This window comes from Bos indicus x Bos taurus, chromosome 4, assembly GCF_003369695.1.
Source record: "Bos indicus x Bos taurus breed Angus x Brahman F1 hybrid chromosome 4, Bos_hybrid_MaternalHap_v2.0, whole genome shotgun sequence".
In the NCBI taxonomy this organism is placed as follows: domain Eukaryota; kingdom Metazoa; phylum Chordata; class Mammalia; order Artiodactyla; family Bovidae; genus Bos; species Bos indicus x Bos taurus.
In genome coordinates this window covers 25,310,056-25,334,809 of record NC_040079.1, presented here as the reverse complement: position 1 = coordinate 25,334,809, position 24,754 = coordinate 25,310,056, and the positions used below count along the sequence as shown (strand labels likewise).

The 24,754-nt window shown below is 42.2% G+C and overlaps 1 protein-coding gene across 1 annotated transcript; it reads right to left on the bottom strand.

The window, feature by feature from the left end:
- Nucleotides 1-206: 206 nt before the first annotated feature.
- Nucleotides 207-24,548, bottom strand: TSGA13 (testis specific 13). Its single transcript, XM_027540328.1, has 8 exons — nucleotides 24,467-24,548; nucleotides 23,186-23,360; nucleotides 20,492-20,570; nucleotides 17,977-18,048; nucleotides 16,865-17,071; nucleotides 4,818-4,957; nucleotides 4,143-4,270; nucleotides 207-480 (listed from the first exon to the last, which is right to left on the bottom strand). Exons 2-8 carry the CDS (start codon nucleotides 23,206-23,208, stop codon nucleotides 311-313), a joined length of 819 nt encoding a protein of 272 aa, XP_027396129.1. The 5' UTR covers nucleotides 23,209-23,360; nucleotides 24,467-24,548; the 3' UTR covers nucleotides 207-310.
- Nucleotides 24,549-24,754: the final 206 nt, after the last annotated feature.

The window sequence follows — 24,754 nt, the reverse complement described above, 5'->3', positions numbered from 1 at the left end:
GAAAGAAGGCCCGCCCTCCCAGCCCGGCGCTGGCCGCTCTCACCGCCCCCTCGGGGGCGTGGCCACGCCCTCTCCTCCTTCCCAAGCCGGGCGGAGGCGGGGCCAGCGGTGGGTCCCACCGGAGCGCATCTCCGCCCCTACAGCGACCGGTCGCAGCTGGGGGCTAGCCCCGGCCCGCCGTACAAGCCACCGGCAGCCCACGCCCGGACCGGGCAGAATGAAATTTTATTTGGTTGGCACGCCCGAGGTGGCGACTTCTGCAGGCCCCTCAGTCTTTGGAGAAGAAGCGGGGGCCATGTAGGGTTTGTTTTCACTTAATGACAGTGGCGCTTTTTATAAACCACTGCTGGGCCCTTCCATTGCGGAACTCGCTCTCTCCTGGTGCGGTTCTGGTGGGCTTCTTCTCCAGGAGTGATGAAAGGGTTAATGGTTCCCAAATCATCTGGGAAGTTGGCGAGTCGCTCCCTGACTTCTTGGAGACTGCAACAAAGCACAGGGCACCTTCGTGAAAATGGACTTCCCGAGGGAGGACACATAATGTGAGAAACGAAAAGAGACCTATTTGGAGGGGTGAGAAAGCTGGTCTTTACTCAGAGCAAGAAGGGTAGGTTTTGGACGACTGACCACCATTCCCAACTCTGTTTATAATTCTTCCCTTCATCAAGACACACTTTAAAACACTACCAGTTTAGGATCTTCCCTATCTAATCCCACCCCTTTCAAATGATTCCATCTGTGACCATTTTGACACTTGTGTGTTTATGTGTGTGTTAGTTGCTCAGTCGTGTCCAACTCTTTGCGGCCCCATGAACAATAGCCCACCAGGCTCCTCTGTCCACAGAATTCTCCAGGCAAGAATACTGGAGTGGGTTGCCATTCCCTTCTCCAGGGGGTTGACACTTACATAACTCTTACTAAGTTAGGGTACTTTCACTTGTGCGTTCATATTCCTCTCCTCTTAGCCCTTTCCTAAAATGTATGTTGATTTTCAGTTCTCCTGTCTGAGAGTGTAACTAAGAAGCTGTTTCTACCTTTGGCTTCAGTATCACTTTTTCCAGATTCTCTTTCAATTTCAGCCCTTCTTGGACGCCTCTGTTGTGGGCTTGTCCTGTTCCCATCCCTCCCCTCTATTCTGAAGCATTATGCCATATCCCTTAAATCTGTTTTCTTATTCCTACTGCTATTGCCTTAGTTCAGGTCCTGTCTGTTTTTTGGACAGCCTCCTAACCAGCCTTCATGGCCCCCATCAAAACAGTTTTCTATGTAACCTTTTGTTTGGATGCCTGGTAAACATGGAACATTATGGATGGAAGGAGGGCTTGCTAACTTCTCTTTTGCTTGAAGTAGAGACACTGCATCAACTTCACAATAGATTGTTTAGGAAAAGCACAGTAATGGCCCTTTAGATACCTAGGTAAATAGCCATTCATTTTTCTTGAGGGAAACTGTAAAGTTACCATAATTCTAAGAAATTCTTCAGACTGAGATATTAAGTGTTCTGTTTAGAAGTGTAAATTGAGTTACCTTAACAGAATCATGGCCTTGAAAAATCAGAAAAATCCTAATCCAGATTAGAGTCTAGACCCTGGAGAAATTCTTTCTTCTAATATGGATTTAAGCTAAACTGCTGCTATGCTGCATATGGTATCAATTGAGATTTAACTCCAGTTTTACAAAGTATACTATTATGCTTGCCTTTTCTGGCTCATAAAGCTCAAACCTTGCTTTTCATGTAGAGTTTCCCTTGAAGGAAATAAATGTTCCTACTTATTTATTCTGGGCCTGAAAATAAAAAGGCTTAGGGGAAAGGAGCAACCTCTTCCACTCTCATGGGCCAAAGTATTGGGAGCCTAGGCAGAGAAGGTGAATGTAAACCGAGAGACTCCCAAGAATGGATAATATGCTGGGGGCCTGCTGGTAAGTGTGAAGGAACTTGGAGGATGGAAGGGACGGTTGAGGCTGAGCCTAAGAGTGGCCCTTTTTATTTATTTATTTTTAAATATTTATTTTTTTGGCTGCCCTGGGTCTTAGTTGCAGCATGTAGGATCTAGTTCTCTGACCCGGGATTGAACCTGAGCCCCCTGCATTGGGAGTGTGAAATCTTAGCCACTGGACCACCAGGGAAGTCCCTGAGTGGCCCCTTTTAAAACAAGATAATGACTCTGCCATCTTTGAACTTTTGTCCACATCTATGAAGTGTCTTGGGTTTTAGTTTTGTTTGTTTGTTCTGTTTTGGCTGTTTGCTGCAGCGTGTGGGATCTAGTTCCCTGATCAGGGATCAAACCCACACCCCCTGCATTGGAAGTGCAGAGGCTTAACCACTGGACTGCCAGGGAAGTCTCTATGAAGTGTTATTTAATGCCACAGTTTGGGTTTAGCTGTATATGGGGAGTTAAGAGGGTGCTTCCGTGATGGCTTAAGTGGTAAAGAATCTACCTGCAATGCAGGAGATGTGAGAGACATGGGTTCAATCCCAGGGTCAGGAAGATCTCCTGGAAAGGGAAATGGCAACCCACTCCAATACTCTGGCCTGGAAAATCTTATGGACAGAGGAGCCTGGTGGGCTACAGTCCATAGGGTCACAAAGAGTCAGACACAACTGAACGCTCAAGCACAGGGAGTTAAGAGAGGCAGTAGGTGGATCTTGGGTGAGGTGGCACATAGGTCCAGGAGGAGCAGAGATGCTTGAAGAAGCCAGGTAAGGGATGGTAAAATATGCCCTCACGCCTCTGGAGCTGTGAGTGTTGGAACTGAGGATGGTTGGCTGTCACTAGAATGGCCTTGGAGAACAGGGAAGCATACCTTTGGGAGTTTCAGAAATTGCTCAAGGAGAGAAACCCCGGAGGAGAAATGAACCTTATTTTGGAGCCATAGGCTAGGGAAGTCTGGGGACTCACCGATTAAACTAATACACAAAGGTGACTTCAGTGCTCTGAAATTCTTCAGTGGGTCATAAACACTTGCTGGATAAAACCTAAGCCTTTATTTATACTAATAGACAAAGCTCTTAGTGATCTGGCCATCCATCTATCCTATGTACTGAAAGTGCTATTACTGGTGCTTGATAAATATCCAACACTTAGTAAGTGCCTGATAAATGTTGCTAAATCAATGACAGTTTGTGAGAAGCATTCTTCTTGCACCCCTACCTCATTCCCTACCTTGGAATCTCCAGGCAAGAGTACTGGAGTGGGGTGCCATTTCCTTCTCCAGGGGATCTTCCCAACCCAGAGATCGAACCCAGGTCTCCTGCATTGCAGGCAGACACTTTAACCTCTGAGCCACCAGGGAAGCCATCCCCTACCTTGCACCCCTACCTTATCCCTTATTCCACACTGTCCGGCCTTAGCCCCAAGGAGACTCATGGACCTTTGAGACTCACAGCTTATCCTTTGGCCCTTCTAGAACAGTTTTCCTCAAAGTGTGATAGGCACACCACCGGGTAGTTTTGGGAGATACGTAAACATTTTAAATTTTAATTATTATGAATTTGGTTAAATGTATGCTGTGCTTTGTCCTTCAGTCATTTCCAACTCTTTGCAACCCCATGAACTGTAGCCCACCATGCTCCTCTGTCCATGGTGGCACGAATACTGGAGTGGGTTGCCATGTCCTCCTCCAGGGAATCTTCCCAACCCAGGTCTCCTGCGTTTCAGGCAGATTCTTTACCATCTGAGCCACGAGGGAAACCTCAATTAAATGTATAAGAGGAGAAAAAACCCCATGTGTTAGTATGTCAAACCCATGATGTCAATAACATAGGACATTAGGACATAGGACATAGAATAATAACATAGGACAATAATTAGGATGAAACCAAAAAATAGTAATACTTTTAAAGAAAAAACATTAAGTAAATTATAGGGCAATTAACACATTGACCAAAACTAGTAACGTGGTGGGTGATGTAGTTTGGGAAACACTATGCTGGAACTTTCTTGAAATTTAAGGATTTACACAAGGTCAAAAGCCTAGAACCACTCAGGCCTCTATCTGTTCTTGGCTTCCATGCTACACAGAAAAACAGTCTCTAGAACCTCCAAAAGAGATGTTGATTTGCCCTCATCACTCATCTCTATAGGTTGTCCCTCCTGCCCATGTCGCTGTCTTCTAAAGCATTGCTTTGAAAGAGAGGACCTTACCATCATTCTTCATATATTTTTTACAGACTGAAGCAAAGGTGAGCTGAGGGTACATTTTCTTCTGTTGCCTCAGAGTGTAGACCTTTGAATACTTCCCTTCACTCTTGAAATCATTGTCAGTGGAAAACCTTAACAAAGAAAGTTGACTTAGTAGGTCCTAGTGTGGGGGTGAGGTAGGGGTAGGGGGTTACTGGAACCAGGAACTACATCCTCAGATTCTAGGGAAGAAGAAAGGACACAATTAGAGGGTGTTCATTGGTACAGAGTGGCAGTTTTGTTCAGTGGAAGGGATGCTTCTAGAACCTAGCATTGCAAGTCTATGAAGGAACTCCAGAATCTCCTCTCTCCTCTCCAAACTAGATAGAGGCTGCTCCTATAACCAGTTTCAAATCAGATTGTTCCTATACCACAATCCTTAACATGCACTGAGGGAGATTTTTTGTTGTCGGTTCCTCAAATCATAGACCTTTGACTACATCTCTTGTGAAAAACCTTAGTTTGCATTACTGTTTCTCTGTCGCTAAGGTGGAAATGTGCTTGGGGGTCACGTAGGAAAGCTGTCTTATTGTTATACAGTTTTCCACATTCCCTATAACCAAAAAGTATTTGTTAAATTGTATTGAAGAGAGATAGTGACATGAATAAGGAAAAGGAAAGAAAGACCCAGGACTTCACCTAAACCATTGTTCTCGCTTGGATTTGGTGTCCTCCAACAGCATCAAAGGGAATACTGGTTTCAGTCCAGATCTTAAATTTTTTTTCTGAGGCATCAAGGGTAGGAAGAAGTTCTCAGTGGGCTTGTGCTGATGACTTTCCTGCAGCAATGGGAAGAATAGAAAGTGAGGAAGTAAGCTGAGTCCCCTGGGCTTAAAGGCAGAGCTAGGTTCCTGGACTAAGCTTCAGTTCCCCTAAACTCATGCAACAAGACCTGCCAAAGAGGGAAGTAGGGGTACAGAAACCCAAAGAAGAGAAAAGCAGTTCCCTAAGTGGGCTGACACATATTCATTTCACAGCCAGATGATTTGTCCAAATTTTGGTCAGATTCCAAAGTCATCGATTAAGCTTGCACACGAGCCCTGTGTGTAAGTGGAAGAATTCCCTGGGTTTTGAGGATTCACTTAGTGAAGTGCTTAGGAAACCGAACATTTGGTAATAAATTGGGAAATATTGTTTTGTTTTGTTTTGGGAAATATTGTTGATCCATGGGATGCTACCCACCTTTCTTAGAGATGGCTGTCTCATTCACATCCTATTCTCTGCAGTGAAAAGGCCACAGAATGGGATGTTTTGTGACGTAATAATTTTGTCATTATTAAAGTCATGGAATCAAAGACTTTCAAAGGATCATAAAGGTCATCAAGTCTAACCAATCATCTTATCCCCTCCATATCATTATCAAGTGGTCAATCTTCCTATCTCTAAAAACCTAACCTACTTAATTAATAGCTGATTGCTAACACCCTGTAACTTCTACCCTACAGTCCAAATGGCAACCATGAAATAGAAAGACACTTGCTCATTGGAAGGGAAACTACGACAAACCTAGACAGAGTATTAAAAAGCAGAGACAACACTTTGCTGACAAAGATCCGTATAGTCAAAACTATGGTTTTTCCAATAGTCATGTACAAATGAGAGAGTTGGACTGTAAAGAAGGCTGAGCACCAAAGAATTGATGCTTTTGAACTGTGGTGCTGGAGAAGACTCTTGAGAGTCTTCCTAAGAGGACAGCAAGGAGATCAAACCAGTTAGTCCTAAAGGAAATCAACCTTAAATATTCATTGGAAGGACTGATGCTGAAGTTGAGGGTCCAATACTTTGGCCACCTGATGCAACGAGCTGACTCATTGGAAAAGTCCCTGATGCTTGGAAAGTTGAAAGGCAGGAAGAGAAGCAGGTGACAGAGGATGAGATGGTTGGTTGGTATCATTAACTCAATAGACATGAGTTTGAGCAAACTCCAAGAGATAGTGAAGGATGGGGACGCCTGGCATGCTGCAGTCCATGGGGTCACAAAGAGTCAGACATGACTGAGTGACTGAACAACAGCAACAACTCCAAACAGAACAAATCTAGTGTCTCTTTCATAGATGCCTTAAATAATGTAAAGAAATCTGTCACATTTCCCCTGAGTTCCCTCTCTCTTCCAGGATTAACACTGCCAACATTTTTTCATATGACATGGCTTTGGGTTATTCCCTGTTCTCCTGATTTCTCTCATTTTAACTCATTTGAGAAAGTTACAAACTAGATTTTTCCTAATGTGTGGCAATCTGAAATGGGAACAATTTTCTAGGTGTAGACAGCTGCAGGATATATCTCATTAAAGTCCCTATTCAAATGTCATCACTGCTTCTGAGAACCTTCTCTAGCTACTCTGTCTAAAACCACACCCATCACTCTCCACTCCTTTATCCTACTTTTGAGGGCACTTATTACATTAGGTACTTTCTGTGCAATTGTTGACTTGCTTATTGTCTGTCTGCTCCACTGGAATTAAACTTTGACTTAGTCACTGATAGATCCCTACCACATAACATTGCCTGGCAAATAGTAAGTGCTCAATGAATGTTATTGAACGAATAAAACAATGGCAGAATAAATGAATAACCAAACTAATTAGTTGACCTGTACTGAACCTTTTTGCTCAGAATTTTCAAACCTCTTTTTTAAAAGGCTTGCTGATGAATTAACCATGTCTTTTTTTATATTTGTTATTACATTAATTGGTTATTTTGTTGTATTTATTTGCTATATCTGTTACATTTATTGTTTAATTCTCATAAAAATCTCATAAATTCTTATAAAAATCCTGTGGTTGAACCATGTCCTTTTGATTCTCATGCTCTTGAAACTATTTCATTTTGAGGAACAGGATTCATTGACATTACCTCCATTAATAGGGGTATTCATTTAAGTTACCTCCATTTATGGCTAGGACCTGTCATAGCCAATAATCTGACCACAAAAGAGCAGAAACCTTAGCAGAGCTAGATTTTAGAGCAAAAAAACAAGAATAAAACCATTATTTGGAATCCAAAGCAGCACGAGCTAAGGACCCCAACTGCACGAGCTTGTCTATCTTGTCTCATGTCATTTAACATTATCCATTAACATGTTTCCTACTTTCTTTCTGTCTGCTTCCTTCTCGCTCTAGCATTCCTTCCTTACTTTTGCCCTGAATATCATTTTTTTTAACCTACAACTTTTGCTTCAATCTGCCCCTACTTACCTACTACCTTCTTACTCATGGTTTGACTTTTCTCTGTCCCTCCTCTCCATGTCCTTTCAGTTTTTATTCCCACATGCACATGTGTGCTAAGTCACTTCAGTCATACCTGACTCTGCGACCCTATGGACTGTCGCCCACCAGGCTCTTCTATACATGGGATTCTCCAGGCAAGAATACTGGAGTGGGTTACCATGCCCTCCTCCAATCTCAACACTCTCCTCCTCCTCACACACTCTCAATCTTTTCCTTTCCCAATTCAGAGCCCTGGAAGCAAGAATCTGACTAGCCCAAGGATTTTGGTTGTTGGTAGGTTACCAAACTAAGCTCCTGGGAGCTCCTGGGCACGGAAATCTTTCTGTCGCCTATTTCTCATTTGTAGGGACTCCAGCCTCCATGACCTTCCCGGATTATCAAACAGTTGCTAATCAAGGGAAGAGTAGTCAAGAAACCACCTGAAGCAAGATTAAAGGAACCAGAGAAGTTCATCAAGACCACCTGAGACAAAATTAAAAGCGTTCAGGCCCTGCACACAGCCTAATTTTATCAGCAACCCCACTCATGAACTATTCCTATAAAACTCATCATCAAATCCTCCTAGGTTGGGACACACAGTTTCTCAGCGTAGGAGCCCACTGTGTGCCCCCTTTGCCTAGCAAAGCAATGTCAGCCACAAATTGTCACTTACCAATTGCATTGCCAGTGACTGAACAACAAGGGCATTTGCCATCTGCTTCTGCAGAGATTGAACACTGTGCCACAGCAGCTGTTGACTTTCAACACCTCCTGAGGGAATTCAGTTTGGAGTGAAGCACTCTGTGCTCCCAGGAATCTGGTGGGACATGTCTTTGGATAGTTGGGTGTTTTTCAGTCAGTTCATTCACTCAATCATGTCCGACTCTGTATGACCCCGTGGACTGCAGCACGCCAGGCTTCCCTGTCCATAGCCAATTCCCAGAGCTTGCTCAAACCCATGTCCATTTAGTCAGTGATGCCATCCAACCATCTCATCCTCTGTCCTCCCCTTCCCCTCCTGCCTTCAATATTTCCCAGCATCAGGGCCTTTTCTAATGAGTCAGTTCTTTGCATCAGGTGGCCAAAGTATTGGAGTTTCAGCTTCAGTATCAGTCCATCCAATGAATATTCAGGACTGATTTCCTTTAGGATGGACTGGTTGGATCTCCTTGCAGTCCAAGGGACTCTCAAGAGTCTTCTCCAACAGCACAGTCTAACAGCATCAATTCTTTGGTGCACAGTCTTTTTTATGGTGCAACTCTCACACACATATGCAACTACTGGAAAAACCATAGCTTTGACTAGATGGACCTCTGTCAGCAAAGTAATGTCTCTGCTTTTTAATATGCTGTCTAGGTTTCTCATAGCTTTTCTTCCAATGAGCAAGTGTCCTTTAATTTCAAGGCTAGAGTCACCATCTGTGGTGATTTTGGAGCTGAAATAAATTCTGTCACTGTTTCCATTGTTTCCCCATCTATTTGCCAAGAAGTGATGGGACTGAATGCCATGATCTTACTTTTTTGAATGTTGACTTTTAGCCAGCTTTTCACTCTCTCTTTCATTTTAACCAAGAGGCTCTTTAGTTCTTCTTCACTTTCTGCTATAACGGTGGTGTCATCTGCATATCTGAGGTTATTGGTATTTCTCCTGGCAATCTTGATTCCAGCTTGTGATTCATCCAGCCCAGCATTTCTCATGATGTATGTACATCATGTACATACATACGTCTCTGCATGTACGTTAAATAAGCAGGATGACAATATACAGCCTTGATGTATTTCTTTCTGAATTTGGAACCAGTCTATTGTTCCATGTCTGGTTCTAATTGTTGCTTCTTGACCTGCATACAGATTTCTCAGGAGGAAGGTAAGGTGGTCTGATATTCCCATCACTTTAAGAATTTTCCACAGTTTGTTGTGATACACACACTCAAAGGCTTTGGCATGGTCAATAAAGCAAAAGTAGTTGTTTTTCTGGAATTCTTTTGCTTTCTCTATGATCCAACTGATGTTGGCAATTTGATCTCTGATTCCTCTGCCTTTACTAAATCCATCTTGAACATTTGGAAGATCACAGTTCACGTATTGGTGAAGCCTAGCTTGGAGAATTTTGAGCATTACTTTGCTAGGGTGTGAGATGAGTGCAATTGTATAGTAGTTTAAACATTCTTTGGCATTGCCTTTCTTTGGGATTGGAATGAAAACTGACCTTTTCCAGTCCTGTGGCCACTGCTGGGGTTTCCAAATTTGCTGACATATTGACTTCAGCACTTTAACAGCATCATCTTTTAGGATTTGAAATAGCTCAACTGGAATTCCATTACCTCCACTGGCTTTGTTCATAGTCATGCTTTCTAGGGCCCACTTGACTTCACATTCCAGAATGTCTGACTCTAGGTGACTGATCACACCATTGTGGTTATCTGGGTCATTAAGATCTTTTTTGTACAGTTCTTCTGTGTATTCTTGCCACCTCTTCTTAATATCTTCTACTTCTATTAGGTCCATACCGTTTCTGTTCTTTATTGAGCCCATCTTTGCATGAAATGTTCCCTTGGTATCTCTTAATTTTCTTGAAGAGATCTCTAGTCTTTGCCATTCTATTGTTTTCCCCTTTTTCTTTGCAATGATCACTGATATTATCTCCCCTTGCTTTTCTTTGGAACTGTGCATTCAAATGGGTATATCTTTCCTTTTCTCCTTTGCCTTTCACTTCTCTTCTTTTCTCAGCTAAGGCCTCCTCAGACAACCATTTTGCCTTTTTGCATATCTTTTTATTGGGGATGCTTTTGATCACCGCCGCCTCTGCAATGTCATGGACCTCCATCCATAGTTCTTCACACATTCTATTTGTAGGGATTCCAGCCTGCCTGGAAGCTAATCCCTTGAATCTATTTGTCACTTCCACTGTATAATCCTAATGGATGTGATTTAGGTCGTACCTCAAAGGTCTAGTGGTTTTCCTTACTTTCTTCAACTTAGTCTGAATTTTGCAATAAGGATTTTATGATGTGAGTCACAGTCACCTCCCAGTGTTTTTTTTGCTGACTGTGTAAAGTGTCTCCATCTTTGGCTGCAAAGAATATAATCAATGTGATTTCATTATAACCATCTGGTGATGTCCATGTGTAGAGTCTTCTCTTGTGTTGTTGAAAGAGGATGTTGCTATGACCAGCGCGTTCTCTTGGCAAAACTCTGTTAGCCTTCGCCCTGCTTCATTTTATACTCCAAGGTCAAACTTGCCTGTTACTCCAGGTATCTGTTTACTTCATACTTTTGTATTCCAGTCCCCTATGATGAAAAGGACATCTTTTTTTTGGTGTTAGTTCTAGAAGGCATAGTAGGTCATCATAGAACTGTTCAGCTTCTTTGGCATTAGTAGTTGGGGCACAGACTTGGATTACTGTTGATACTGAATGGTTTGCCTTGGAAATGAACAGAAATCATTCTGTTGTTTGTGAGACTGCATCCAAGTACTGCATTTAGGACTCTTTTGTTGACTATGAGGGCTACTTCATTTCTTCTAAGGGATTCTTACCTACAGTAGTAGATATAATGGTCATCTGAATTAAAGTCACCCATTCCAGTCCATTTTAGTTCACTGATTCCTAAAATGTTCAATCTTGCCATCTCCTGTTTGACCACTTCCAATTTACCTTGATTCATGGACCTAACATTCCAGGTTCCTATGCAATATTGTTCTTTATACATCGGACTTCACTTCCATCATCAGTCACATCCACAGCAGGGCATTGTTTTTGCTTTGGCTTCATCTCTTCCTTCTTTCTGGAGTTGTTATTCTATTCTTCTCCAGTAGCATATTGGGCACCTACTGACCTGGGGAGTTCATCTTTCAGTGTCATTGCTTTTTTGCCTTTTCATACTGTTCATGAGGTTCTCAAGGCAAGAATACTTAAGTGGCTTGCCATTCCCCTCTCCAGTGGACCACATCTTGTCAGAACTCTCCACCATGACCCGTCCATCTTGGGTTGTCCTACATGGCGTGACTCATATTTGCACTGAGTTAGACAAGGCTGTGGGTATTTTTAGGAACAGAATTTATGATCTCAATCCTTGTATCTCCTAATATCTAAAAAAGCACTAAATCCCTTCATAGTCATCACCTCTTCATGACTAGCAGAAAACCTTTTGTAAAGCGAGTGCCTGATTGCACTGAACTCCCCCTTCACCAAAATTTTATACATATTGACCTTCCCCTGCTCCTTCTTTGGAGCAGTCTCTCAGATCTATCTGAGATGCTGCCTCCCAGGCTGCAGTCCTCATTTTGCCCCCAGTAAAACTTAACTCACAACTCTCAAGTTGTAATCTTATTTAGTCAAGGGCAATAAATCTATTCTTTTCTATTTCACCCAAAATTCTGTCTCTGAGATTTGCTTCAGTACTGGTGTACTAATGCCAAGCTTTTGGCCTCAGTTGGTTTTGGTTTGGTTTCAGTTTTTTTTTTGGTTGGTTTGGTTTAACAGCACCAACCTATAGCACAGGTCACTAAGCAGCCTATGAGATTGGCTTCCCTGGGTCTGGTGTCCTCCTCTGGCTCTAGGTAGGCATAGAAAACTGAGTCTGAAAGTGAAAATGAAGTTGCTCAGTTGTGTCCAACTCTTTGCGACCCATGGACTGTAGCTCACCAAGCTCCTCCGTCCATGGGATTCTCCAGGCAAGAATACTGGAGTGGATTGCCATTTCCTTCACCAGGGGATCTTCCCGACCCAAGGATCGAACCCAGGTCTCCCACATTGCAGGCAGACGCTTTAACCTCTGCGCCACCAGGGAAGTACTCAGAATATGGCCTTTCTTCACAAACTGTGGTAGGGTCATGTTACTTAGAAACGGCTGTGAGTATAACAACCACTGTGATAGACATGTCTGGTCCATTCTTCCACTTGATTGCTAAAACCCACACTCCTCTTATACACATGTCTGGATGTAGCAAAAGAATGCTTCTTTTGTGTATAATCTTAGGCTCATAAAAGAGTGCCACATTTGTCTAGTAAGACAAGAGGGATGCAGCATGAATATTCAAGAGGCATTCTAGATATTGGGCATTTCCATCTTCTTGGACTTGTTCCAGATAGCCCCATAAAATTACCATGCTGCCAGTCTTCGACAATCAAAGCCTTACCACTGTCTATTAATACAATTTGGCTGTACTGCAATTTACTCATGAATAGGATCAGGTCCCACATGTGACCTGCAAGGCTCACAAAGTGGCAGCTGTTGGAAGGAAGCTCTTCTTGCCCCAAGGTTACATGATAGTCTTGTATTTGCTTCTCTACCTTGAGCAAGGCAACCTTGGCCTGGCATTTGTTTCTCTCTGTGTATATTACCCACTACCAGGAGAACAATCACTGAGCTTATGCTCAAATGGCACAAATTCTGAGACCCAAGAAATCGTAGGCCATGAATCAATTAACTCCTTTGTCAGCATATACTGTTGAGTGTTAGCATTTTATCCTCTGTTTGGAAAAGAATCTTTCACTGCCATCCATCTAGCAATGGAGGAAATACTAACTCTAAATTAACCACATGTTATTAGAATGGTTTATCTTGGGTAATTCCACTCTGGGCATCATATTTCTGTTATAATTAGATTTTTGTGAACTTTTTCACTTATTTAATTTCTTCTAGTTATATTAGCCCACTCTAATGGCTGTCAAGATCTTTTTTACAAGAAAGACATACACACACACACACACACACACACATTTGTGGCCACACCACAAGGCTTGTGGGATCTTGGTTCTCTGACTAGGGATTGAACTAGGGCCCCCAGCAATGAAACCCCGGAGTCTTAACCAATGGATTGCCAGGGAATTCAAGATCTTTTTTAGATCATGATTCCTAGATATATCTTAAATTGGTTTTCTTCATTTTCTCTGCTATTGATTTAGTTCTGTCAACTACAAATTGGCACTGGCCTGTCAAGTGCAAATTGGCACTTGCCAAGAGCATGTGCCAGTGACTGAACAACAACAAGGGAATTTGCATCTGCCTCTGCAGAGACTCGGAGAAGGCAATGGCACCCCACTCCAGTACTCTTGCATGGAAAATCCCATGGATGGAGGAGCCTGGTAGGCTGCAGTCCATGGGGTCACTAAGAGTCAGACATGACTGAGCGAGTTCACTTTCACTTTTCACTTTCATGCATTGGAGAAGGAAATGGCAACCCACTCCAATGTTCTTGCCTGGAGAATCCCAGGGACGGGGGAGACTGGTGGGCTGCCGTCTATGGGGTTGCACAGAGTTGGACACGACTGAAGCGACTTAGCAGCAGCAGCAGTGGCAAAGACTGAATCCTGTGCTACTGCAGCTTCTGATTTTCAACACTCTCCGAAGAGAAATCAGGGTGGAGAGCCACTGTGTGCTCCAGGGAAACTGGTGGAATAGGTCTTTAGATAGATATTTTCAGGAACCGATTTCATTATTCCATTCCTTCAGTTCAGTTCAGTCTATCAATCATGTCTCTGACTCTTTGCGACCCCATGGACTGTAGCATGCCAGGCTTCCCTGCCCATCACCAACTCCTGGAGCTTACTCAAGCTCATGTCCATTGAGTTGGTGATGCCATCCAACTATCTCATCCTCTGTCATCCCCTTCTCCTCCTCCCTTCAATCTTCCCAGCATCAGGGTCTTTTCTAATGAGTCAGTTCTTCAATCCATACATGAGTACTGGAACAACCAAAGCTTTGACTATACATCCCAACCCTTGCCTCTCCTCATATCTAGAAAAGAACTAAATCCCTTCATAGTGACATTAGCCCCTCATGACTAGCAGAAAACCTTTTGTAAAATAAGTGTTTGATTGCACTGAACTCCCCTTTCACCAAAATCTTTTATATTGACCTCCCTCCAAAACCTCTTTGGAGCAGTCTCTCAGAGCTATCTGAGGTGCTGTCTCCTGGGCTGAAGTCCTTATTTTGTCCCAAATAAAACTTAACTCACAACTCTCATGTTGTGTATCTTTTTTAGCTGACAATTAAATTCTTCAGCATGTCTCACCTTGACAATTGTAGCAACAATATAGTTGTTGTTCAGTCGTGTCCGACTCTTTGCAGTCCCAGGGACTGCAGCCCACCAGGCTTCTTTGTCCTTCACCATCTCCTGAAGCTTGCTCAAACTCATGTCCATTGAGTCGGTGATGTCATCCAACGTCTCATTCTCTGTCCTCCCCTTCTCCTCCTGCCTTCAATCTTTCCCAGCATCAGGGTATTTTCTAATGAGTTGGCTCTTTGATCAGGTGGCCAAATAATGGAGCCACCTGATGCTGGAGCTTCAGCTTCAGCATCAGTCCTTCCAATGAATATTCAGAGTTGATTTCCTTTAGGATTGACTGGTTTGATCTCCTTGTAGTCCAACAGACTCTCAAGAGTCTTCTCTAGCACCACAGTTCAAAAGCTTCAATTCTTCGGTGCTCAGCCTTTTCTATGGTCCAGCTCTCACATCTGTACATGACTACGGGAAAGATCATAGCTTTGACTAGATGGATCTTTGTTGGCAAAGTAATGTCTCTGCTTTTTAATATACTGTCTAGGTTTGTCATAGCTTTTCTTCCAAGGAGCAAGTGTCTTTTAATTTCATGGCTGCAGTCACCATCTGCAGTGATTTTGGAGCCCAAGAAAATCAAGTCTATCACTGTTTCCATTGTTTCCCCATCTGCTTGCCATGAAATGATGAGACCAGATGGCATAATCTTAGTTTTTGAATGTTGAGTGATAGTTAATCTTTCTGATTTTTATCTCCTCTGCAACTAATATACTTTTTGCTCAACTTCCAAAAAAGGTCTTTCTAAACTGCAGATTTGGTTATACTTTTAAACTCCTGCCATTTACTCTCTTCTTGTTGTTGTTCAGTTGGTAAGTCATGTCTAACTCTTTGCGACCCCATGGACTGCAGCATGCCAGTCTTCCCTATCCTCTACCATCTCCCAGAGTTTGCTCAAACTCATGTCCATTGAGTCCGTAATGCTATCTAACCACCTCATCCTCTGCCGCCCTCTTCTCCTTTGCCTTCAATCTTTCCTAGCATCAGGGTATTTTCCACTGAGTCAGCTCTTTGGTTCACATCAGGTAGCCAAAGTATTGGAGCTTCAGCCTTAGCATCATCAGTCCTTCCAGCAAATATTCAGGCTTGATTTCCTTTAGGATTGACTGGTTTGATCTCCTTGCAGTCCAAGGGACTCTCAAGAGTCTTCTCCACTACCACCATTTACTCTCTTACATTCCCCTAAATGCACCTCACTTTCTCATGAATCTATGCCTTTGCTTTTCCCATTGATTGGAATATCTTCTTTTATTTTTGGTCAGGGTTCACCTCCTTTGCCAAACCTCCCTGATTATCTCCTTTCCTCCAACAAAGATATTGTTCCCTACTTTATATTAGTATATCTTGTATGTTCTTTTATTACTCACATATCCTAGTATATTATATTAATAATTACTTTGTATATCTCATTTATTGATTTGTCTCTCCTGTTAGACTCCAAATTCCTTCAACATAGAGACTGTCTTGTAATCACCTTTACATTTTAGTTCTTAGCTTAGTATATATCTAGCAATTGTCTTGGGCTTGCTTGGTGGCTCACTGGTAAAGAATCTACCTGCCAATACAGGAGACGTGGGTTCAATACTTGGGTCAGGAAGACTCCCTGAAGAAGGAAATGGCAACCCATTCCAGTATTCTTGCCTGGGAAATCCTATGGACAGAGGCATCTTCAGGCTACAGTCCATGAGGTTGCAAAGAGTTAGACTCGACTTAGTGACTAAACAACAACAACAGTTTATAACAGAGTCCCAAATATCTGGCTGCTGTGATAGTAAATTTTCTGTTCCTCTTCCCTCTTGATACTCAAGAGCTATGGGTAGAGAGCATAACTCTTTCCCCTTTAGATTCGTTTCTGTTCCTTACTTGTCATTTCCAGATTTATCTGTTGCTACTTTATACTCAAAGAATCCGCCTGCAATGTGGGAGACCTGGGTTCAGTCCCTGGGTTGGGAAAATTCCCTGGAGGAGGGCATGGCAACCCTCTCCAGTATTCTTGCGTGGAGAAGCCCATGGATAGAGGAGCCTGGTGGGCTACAGTCCATGGGGTCACAAAGAGTCAGACACAATTGAGCAACTAAGCACAGCACTTTATACTCAATTATAAAGCCAGTGGCTAGTTTACCCTTCGTTAATTACAAATTAAATATCTTTGATCAAGGAAGAATGATTTTTTAATTAAGACCTTCTTTTCTCTGTGCAATGAATGAAGTTTCATGACCCAAGTTTGTACTGCTCTGATTCTGAGTATTTCCCAGACCCTCAGATTCTATTTGGTGAAGCATGTGGCAAAGAATAAGAAGGAAGTGGTTGGTCCTGAGTACCATCTTCCATGTTAAGTTAGCTCCCTTCTTCAAGCTAACTGCTAAATTCCTCAGGATCCTTACTCATGATGCCAGGAAACTTCCCCAGGTGTTCTTACCTTGAGCAGTAACTCATTGGAAAAGTATTTTGGTGTGACGTCCTTTCCTTGATGATCTATCGGGCAGGGAAGTGGGTTGTTGGTCAGAATCAGTAAGGTCTTATCCTGATCATACTCTATTACTTTTAACGTGAAGCTTTGAATTTTCCTGTTTCGAGCCAGGAATTTCTGCAGTGCAGTGGGCTTCAAAGGCTCATAGTACTGGGCCTGAGCAGACAGAAAGGTTTCCAGAGAGACAAAGGGATTAGATCAAGGGCAGATTAACTGGTTAGCTAATCTTTTGCCTCTATGGGTTAGGGACAGAGAAGCTGGACGGGGCCTGGCTAAATTTGCTCAAAAACTTGTTTTACAGAAAATGTCTGAAGCTTTCAGTCCCTTTCTCCTCTCAGAACATTTCCCTGCAAATCCACCAAGGGGCCGAGGAAATGCGATGGGAAAGTTTCCACATAAAAAGGAACAGAGAAGACTTAATTCTTGTGAAAAAGTGTAACATTGTGTCCAACACAATAGGGCCAGCAGAAGTTTCTATGTTAAACCTAAAGGGCCTTCTCTACAACACTGAGGCACAGTGGACCATAAGGTACCAAATCTCTGAGCCCAGGGAGCCCTGAGGAGGCCAACACAGCTCTCATCCACCTCTTCCCACCCACCAACGTTTCTCCAGGCACAACCACATTAAAGGCAGAACAAGCACAATGTCAAAAAGGAAAAACAGTCACAAAAAGAGCATGTCACTTTAGATGTGGTGGGGGAAGGGGGAGGCCCACTAAATTTCCTTTTCCATCAGTAGGGGGAAGGCAGGGGACCAGAGAGGGAGGAAAGGAGGGGGAGAAAACAGAACACTTCCTGATTAGACATATGTTTTCTCAAAGTAAGAAAGAAAAAAATGTCAGCTGCAGGGCCCACTTTCTTCCCAGCCCCACCCTCCTCCCTCTCCACCATTCCCATCAGCGCCCTGAGACAGCTAGCTCTGCTTCCAGGTCCCAGGAGAATGCACAGTCACAGTAGCTGGTGGCACTTGGAAGCACTTGGGTTATTCTCTGCACTGGGCCTCGGCACCACAGCTGAAACTTGCTCTTGGAGATAGTGGGGGAATGCTTTTTATCACCTACCAAATTTGGATGGACTGTGTAATGGTGCAGGTTCTTTAGAACAAATTTTGATTGCCCGACTGCATCAATAATCTAGAGACAATAAACAAAATATTAGTGTTTCAAGTCGCGCCTATCCTAAACAATATTCCATTCCTTACTTCACCTTAATCCAGCTAAAATCTGGTCTCTAACTCAAATTAAGTGAGAAGAACTTCATGTTCTGCACCCTGGGTTGCTGGAATGAGAGCCATAGCATGTAGAGCTAAGTTCTAAGGCATCCTGACAGGGCAGCTTGTACATGGAAACGTGGACCGGCTATGTGAAATGTTAGGGGTCCTTAGGAGGTGAAGTGGTGAAATAGACAAGGACGGCATCAAAGTTTAGACAAATCACCCCAAGGGGTTACACCTCTTTCCTCTGCCTTTTCCATTTCTATAGGAAGGAAATCAGATAAAAAGAAGAAAAAAATGAAGGACAATCTTTAAGGAGAAAAGCAAGTTACAGAAGGCCAATAACTTAAGGGTTTTGAGTGGAAGGAAGTCTTGGGGATAACTGCTTGCTGGGCTGGGGGGGTGGCACACAGGAAGGGAGGAACAGCGGTGCGCTTTGCATTTTTTTAAAAATATTTTTGCAATTTATGATTCTTCTAGAAATGTAGCAAAGAGTAATTGAATTTTGGTAACCCTTCTGTCTGAAAAGTGTGGAAGTGTTAGTTGTTCAGTTGTGTCTGAGTGTTTGCAATCTCATGGACTGTAGCCTGCTAGGCTCCTTTGGCCGTGAAATTCTCCAGGCAAGAATACTGGAGTGGGAAGTCATTCCCTTCTCCAGGGGATCTTCCTGATCCAGGAACCAAACCCAACATCTACCACATTGCAGGCAGATTCTTTACCATCTGAGCCACCAGGGAAGCCCCAACCCTTCTGTCTGCCACTTTGCATTTATCTACCAGTGGTGGTGCTGGTGGATTGTCTGAGTGTCATGCCTAGTGGTAGAGTCGCTGGGCCTGCTCCAACTCCTGCTGACTCCAGGGTTGTTGTCTGGCCCTAGATAATCTAAGAATGGGTCAAAGGGATGTGAGCACAAGGAGATTAAAAAAAGCTCTGAGTTACCTCCTTTGGGCTTGGTCTAATGAGAAATTAGATAAAGAGCACAGTCTTGTGTGTGGATCAGCATTTCTAAAGATCGCCTGTTCTCAAGAAGGTGATAGGGTAAGATGAGATTCAGAAGAAAGGGAACTGCACAGGCGAATAGAGTAAGAAGGTGAATGAAAAAGAGGGAGATAGTAAGGAGCAACAGAACTGTGTGGTGAGGGGAGGTCTTATGCTCCAGGAGGAAAATGCCAGGAGCTGGCAATTTTCAGGTGTTGGAGGAGGACTAGGAGAAGGACTAGCAGAGCCATGCCATGCATTCCTTTAGGGACGGTGGGAATCAATAGGGGACAAATCCAAAGATGTACTGATTTAATTTATACTACTTTTTGTAAAACTGGAGTCCCTGGGTTCAAAACAAAAATACTTTTGAAAATCCTGCTTCGCAGATGTGATATATAATATTTAGAATCATAAACATCTTGGAAAAAATTGGAGGGGGGAGAAGATGCAAAGACTTCTTTTACAGTATATTTAAAATTAATTTTGGGGGGCAAAGCCTCTGGGAATTTTTATGAGGTATTATATATTTTTCCAAATTAGTCTCCAGCAGTTAACTAAGATCCCCTGGAGTAGGAAATGGTACCCCACTCCAGTATTCTTGCGTGGAAATTTCCATGGGCAGAGGAGCCTGGCAGGCTACAGTCCATGGGACTACAGAGTCAATCATGACTGAGCAACTCAGCACACACACACACACACACACACACACGCGCGCGTAAGAATGTCTAAATTGAAGTATGTTTTTAGTTTTACGTTGAATTGCACTATCTCTGGCTGATGAAATAAAAGTTGACCCAGAAAATTTACCTGAATATGATAAACCTAGGGAAGTAACCAAGCTACCCAATGGAGTTTTGTTTTAAGAAGTGATCACAATATCTAGTTTAAGTCAGGGTTTAATGCTCACTCATGCCCTAACATAGATTTCTGGTCCCTGGGTTTTGAGCCGTGATTCTTTGTTGATATGTCCCTTTCTCTTCCCTTTTCTTTTTCCACTTCCCTGGTGGCTCAGATGGTAAAGCATCTGCCTAAAATGCGGGGGACCCAGGTTCAATCCCTGGGTCAGGAAGATCCCCTGGAGAAGGAAATGGCAACCCACTCCAATATTCTTGCCTGGAAAATCCCATGGACGGGGGAGCCTGGTAGCCTACAGTCCACAAGGTCACAAAGAGTTGGACACGACCGAGCAACTTCACTTTCTTTCTTCCCTTTTCTATGTCTCTGTTTCTCTTTCATTAAATTAGATAAATTAACCTGCTTTCTATATAAATCTTAACTACTTTTTGCTTTTCAACAGGAAATTTGTGAGACCCAGCTTATAAAGTACTCTAAGCGACTCCAAAGAAAGATTATAAATGAACATTGCTAATATTCTTTCTTACCTCATCACTATCAAAAAATATTTCTTTCTCAAACATAACTGGGCTAGTTCTGAAAGTCCTTGGTTTGGCATGTTGAGACCTAAAAAAGAGGCAGAATACCCAGTTATATTTTCTTACCCAAACGTGTGGTCTTCTACACGTTCTTGACCTCCCTCAATGAAGTTTGGGGACGTGACTTAAAGGAGCCAATTTAGGTGATCATTAATTGCATATGTTTGAAGGTGGGAGGAGAAGGGGATGACAGAGGATGAGATGGTTGGATGGCATCACTGACTCAATGGACATGAGTTTGTGTAATCTCTGGGAGTTGGTGATGGACAGGGAGGCCTGGCATGCTGCAGTCCATGGGGCCACAAAGGGTCGGACATGACTGAGTGACCAAACTGAACTGAATTACACATGTATGGGTAGCGAAGAAAAGGATTCATTATTCAGCCTGCATGCTAGGGGAAAACCAAACTTCATTTTGAAGAGTTTAGCAAGCAGGATCTCTTAGAGACATGGTGACAATTGATAAGTTGATTTCTCCTAAAGTAGCAGTTTTAATAAATGAAAATTAAAACCACAATAGGCTATCACCTCACATCTGTCAGAATGGTTATAATAAAAAAGAACACAAATAACAATTACTGGAGAGGATGTGGAAAAAAGGAAGCCCTCATATATTCTTTATGGGGATGTAAATTGGTGCATTTTCAACAGCATGAATGGACTGGGAGGGTATTATGTTAAAGTGAAGTAAGTTAGACAGAGAAAGACAAATATTATATGATATCACTTCTATATGGAATCTAAAAAAAAAAACTCTGACTGTAATGAAAAAGAAGCATCCTTACAGGTATGGTGAGCAAACTAGTGGTCACCAGTGGGGAGTGAGGAGGGGGAGGGGCAAGACAGAAGAAGGAGATTAAGAGGTACAAACTGCTACGTGTAAGATAAATAAAATACAGGGATATATTGTACAACGCAGGGAATACAGCCAATATTTTATAATAAGTTTAAATGGGTTATAACATTTAAAAATTGTGAATTACCATGTTGTGCACTGGAAACATATATGATATTGTACATTAACTATACCTCAATAAAAAAATAGAGATTTTAGACCACTCAAGGAACTGGTCTAGTTGACTGTTTAAGCAAATGCTTTTGTGCAACTGGACCATGATAATATCCTTAAATTACAAATACTGTTTTATAGACCTACTTGCCTACTCTTCTCTACATGGAAACAATTCTGTCTTTGCCAATAATTAGCCAATAATTCCACCAGAAGGGATATAGTTAGTGAAACGTCACAATTAAATTTCCAATTCTTAATGACTGCTTGGATTACTGGTTCCCTCATGTACCTAAGCATAGCTAAGTTTCCCTACCTAGAATTAAGATAATAAAAATAATCATCAGTTACAAATATTCTCGTAATCTATGCTTTCACTTACTTTCCCACCTCCCCTCCCCCAGATACCAGTTCCCTCTGGGGAAAAGGGAGGGGGTGCAAAAGTTGCAATATTTAGTAACAAAGTATTTTGGATTCCTTGACTAATTCTTAGGAAGTCCATTTACTGTTCAAATATAGTGAAAGATGCACATCAATAAGATTGGGTTAATGACGAAAATAAATAACCTGGTTTCTGTTTGGAGTTTAAACTAGCTTAAATTAAGTAGGATCCTGGAACTACCTCAACTAAACCTCTCCCCTTTAAAAATGAGGGTGGCAGAGTAAGGACCAAAATAATAAAAGTAGAAAAAGCCAAGCTATATTGTTGCTAGGTCACCTGGCTATAGCATGGTACAAATAATCCTCAGTCCAGGATCAAATCCATCCAAGGATGGCTCATTTCCATCTATTGCTGGCCAGAAGCTGCATCATCAACTCAGGCCAAAGGTCTTAAAAACAGTCCCCAGCAGAGCAGGTGACACACTGTGGACAGACCAAAATAAATTCATCCCCTTATCATTGCAGAGTTGGTACCCTTTTGATGTGTCCTATTGCTTTAAGCTATTAACTTAATTAACCAATAATTAACACTATATTATAAGCTTTGGGGGTGGTGGTGGGAAGGAGGCTTAAGAGAGAGTGGATATATGCATATATGTGTATATATATATATATATACACACACTTATGGCTGATTCACATTGTTATACAGCAAAACCAATACAACTTTGTAAGGCAATTATTCTCCAATTAAAACTAAAATTAGAAAAACAAAAATCCCACTATATTATCAGCTTTATTGTAGCACTTTTCAAAATGATTCTTTGGTATCTAAAAGGCAGCAGAAGATCCCAGATGCTCTTGTTCAAGGCCAATTTAAAGCATAGATCAACGTGAAAAATGCTCCTTCAACCCAGCAGTGTCCATCTTTGACAGACCGGTGCTTTCTTTTTTGGTAAAGTTACTCTAGTTGCTGCATGAAGCCCAGCCCAAGATCTGAGAACTGTAAATTTTTCTATTTTTTGACCATGCCACGTAGCATGCAGGATCTTAGTTCTCTGATTAGGGATGAAACTTGTGCTCCCTGCAGTGGAAGCACAGAGTTTTAACCACTGGATCACCAAAGAGGTCTCTAAAATGTTGTTAACTGAGTATCTACTCTGTGACTAGTACTGTTCAAAGTGATATGGGCTACAAAATAGGTCTGTATAAGGAGGTATTTATAACTTAGCTGGGCAAACAAGACTACACACTTGGTCTGTCTCCTTTGGCCCATTGCTGTTCACTGCTAAGTGGACCAGCTAAGGCAAGTAGTCACCCAGAGGCCACACTCAGTGCCTCTAAATCGTCCACGTTCTGCAGGGGGTTCAGTTCAATGCAAACATTCTCTTCTTAGCACATTTTGTGTGCTCAGCCCCTTTCTTGATCCTGGATGGGAAACAAGAGGAGACAGCAGTGCCCTTGTGAGTGCAGAAAATACATGAGATGTGATGATCCTTGTCCTCAAGAACTTAACTTTAGTTGGTAAATGCAGGGAAGGAAGAGGAAGTGATTGTTACATATGAAAAAATAATGACAACTACATGCTAACATATTAGGTAAATCAACTCATTTCTTGGGGCCTCAATTTCCTCATTTGTGAAAAATGGAGTTAACAAAATGATTTAAAGGTGACATTCCAATTCCATGATAGTGGTGAAATTTACCTACATAAAGACCTTAATAAAAAATTCATGTGTCAGTTGTGGGTGAAATTTGGAGGAGTAGCTGTTCTGTACTATATACCTCCCCTCTCAATATGATATTTTTCCAGTTATTAGGCCTGACTGGAAGGTTATTTTGTTTTTGCTCTGTTTTTTTTTTTTTGCTATTATTGTTTGAAGTAATAACATATAAAAGTGGAGAGGTAGAATGAGGTCAAATTAAGGAGACCCAGACAATTAAGTTGGAGAAGGAAATGGCAACCCACTCCAGTACTCTTGCCTGGAAAATCCCATGGATGGAGAAACCTGATGGGCTACAGACCAAAGGGTCGCAAAGAGTCAGACACAACTGAGTGGCTTCACTTCCTTCTGACAATTAAGTAGAGGTTTCAGTTCAGTTCAGTTCAGTTGCTCAGTCGTGCCCGACTCTTTGCGGTAAGGCCTATTAGCCAAAGCTCCAATAAAGCCTATGAGTTTGGAGGAAAGATTGTATTAATAGTGTCCATAGGTGATTGTTTGCAGTTTGTCTAGACATAAACACTAAACATACTGTCCAGAGTTGATAACTAAACTGAGCTAAACTGTGCAAATCCCCTTTAAGGAAAACAGACTAGTAAGCTTTTCATCCTTTTCTTGCGTCTAGTTTTTCTGGAATTGTGGGTCTAGCTCATGTTTAGATTGAAACTAAAATAAAGGAAGCCAGCAAATTGGGGGAGGGGAGTGGGGGTGCAAGGCTTGTGCTGCTTGTCTGCAACCCAGGGTGGGGAAAAACATCACACAAACACAAACACTTCATCTAAAATAAGAATAGAAAGATCTAGTGTACAATACCTTGAAGGGTATAGGGAAATCTTAGCTCAGGGCGGAAGCGGGGATTTCTTGACCTGGAAACTGTCCATTCTCAAAATATTCTAGAGGAGACACAGGGTTTTGTGATGAAAAGGCAATCTAGAATGCTGAGGTGTTCTATGTTGGAGTCAGAGAATGGAAAACCCAGAGATTTTAAACAAAATCTGCTACAATCTGCTCCAACTTGTTTTTCTAACCTATGACTCCCCAACATACCACATACTGGTTTTTTCACTGTATTTTTAGAAAAATTTTATTGAAGTATCATAG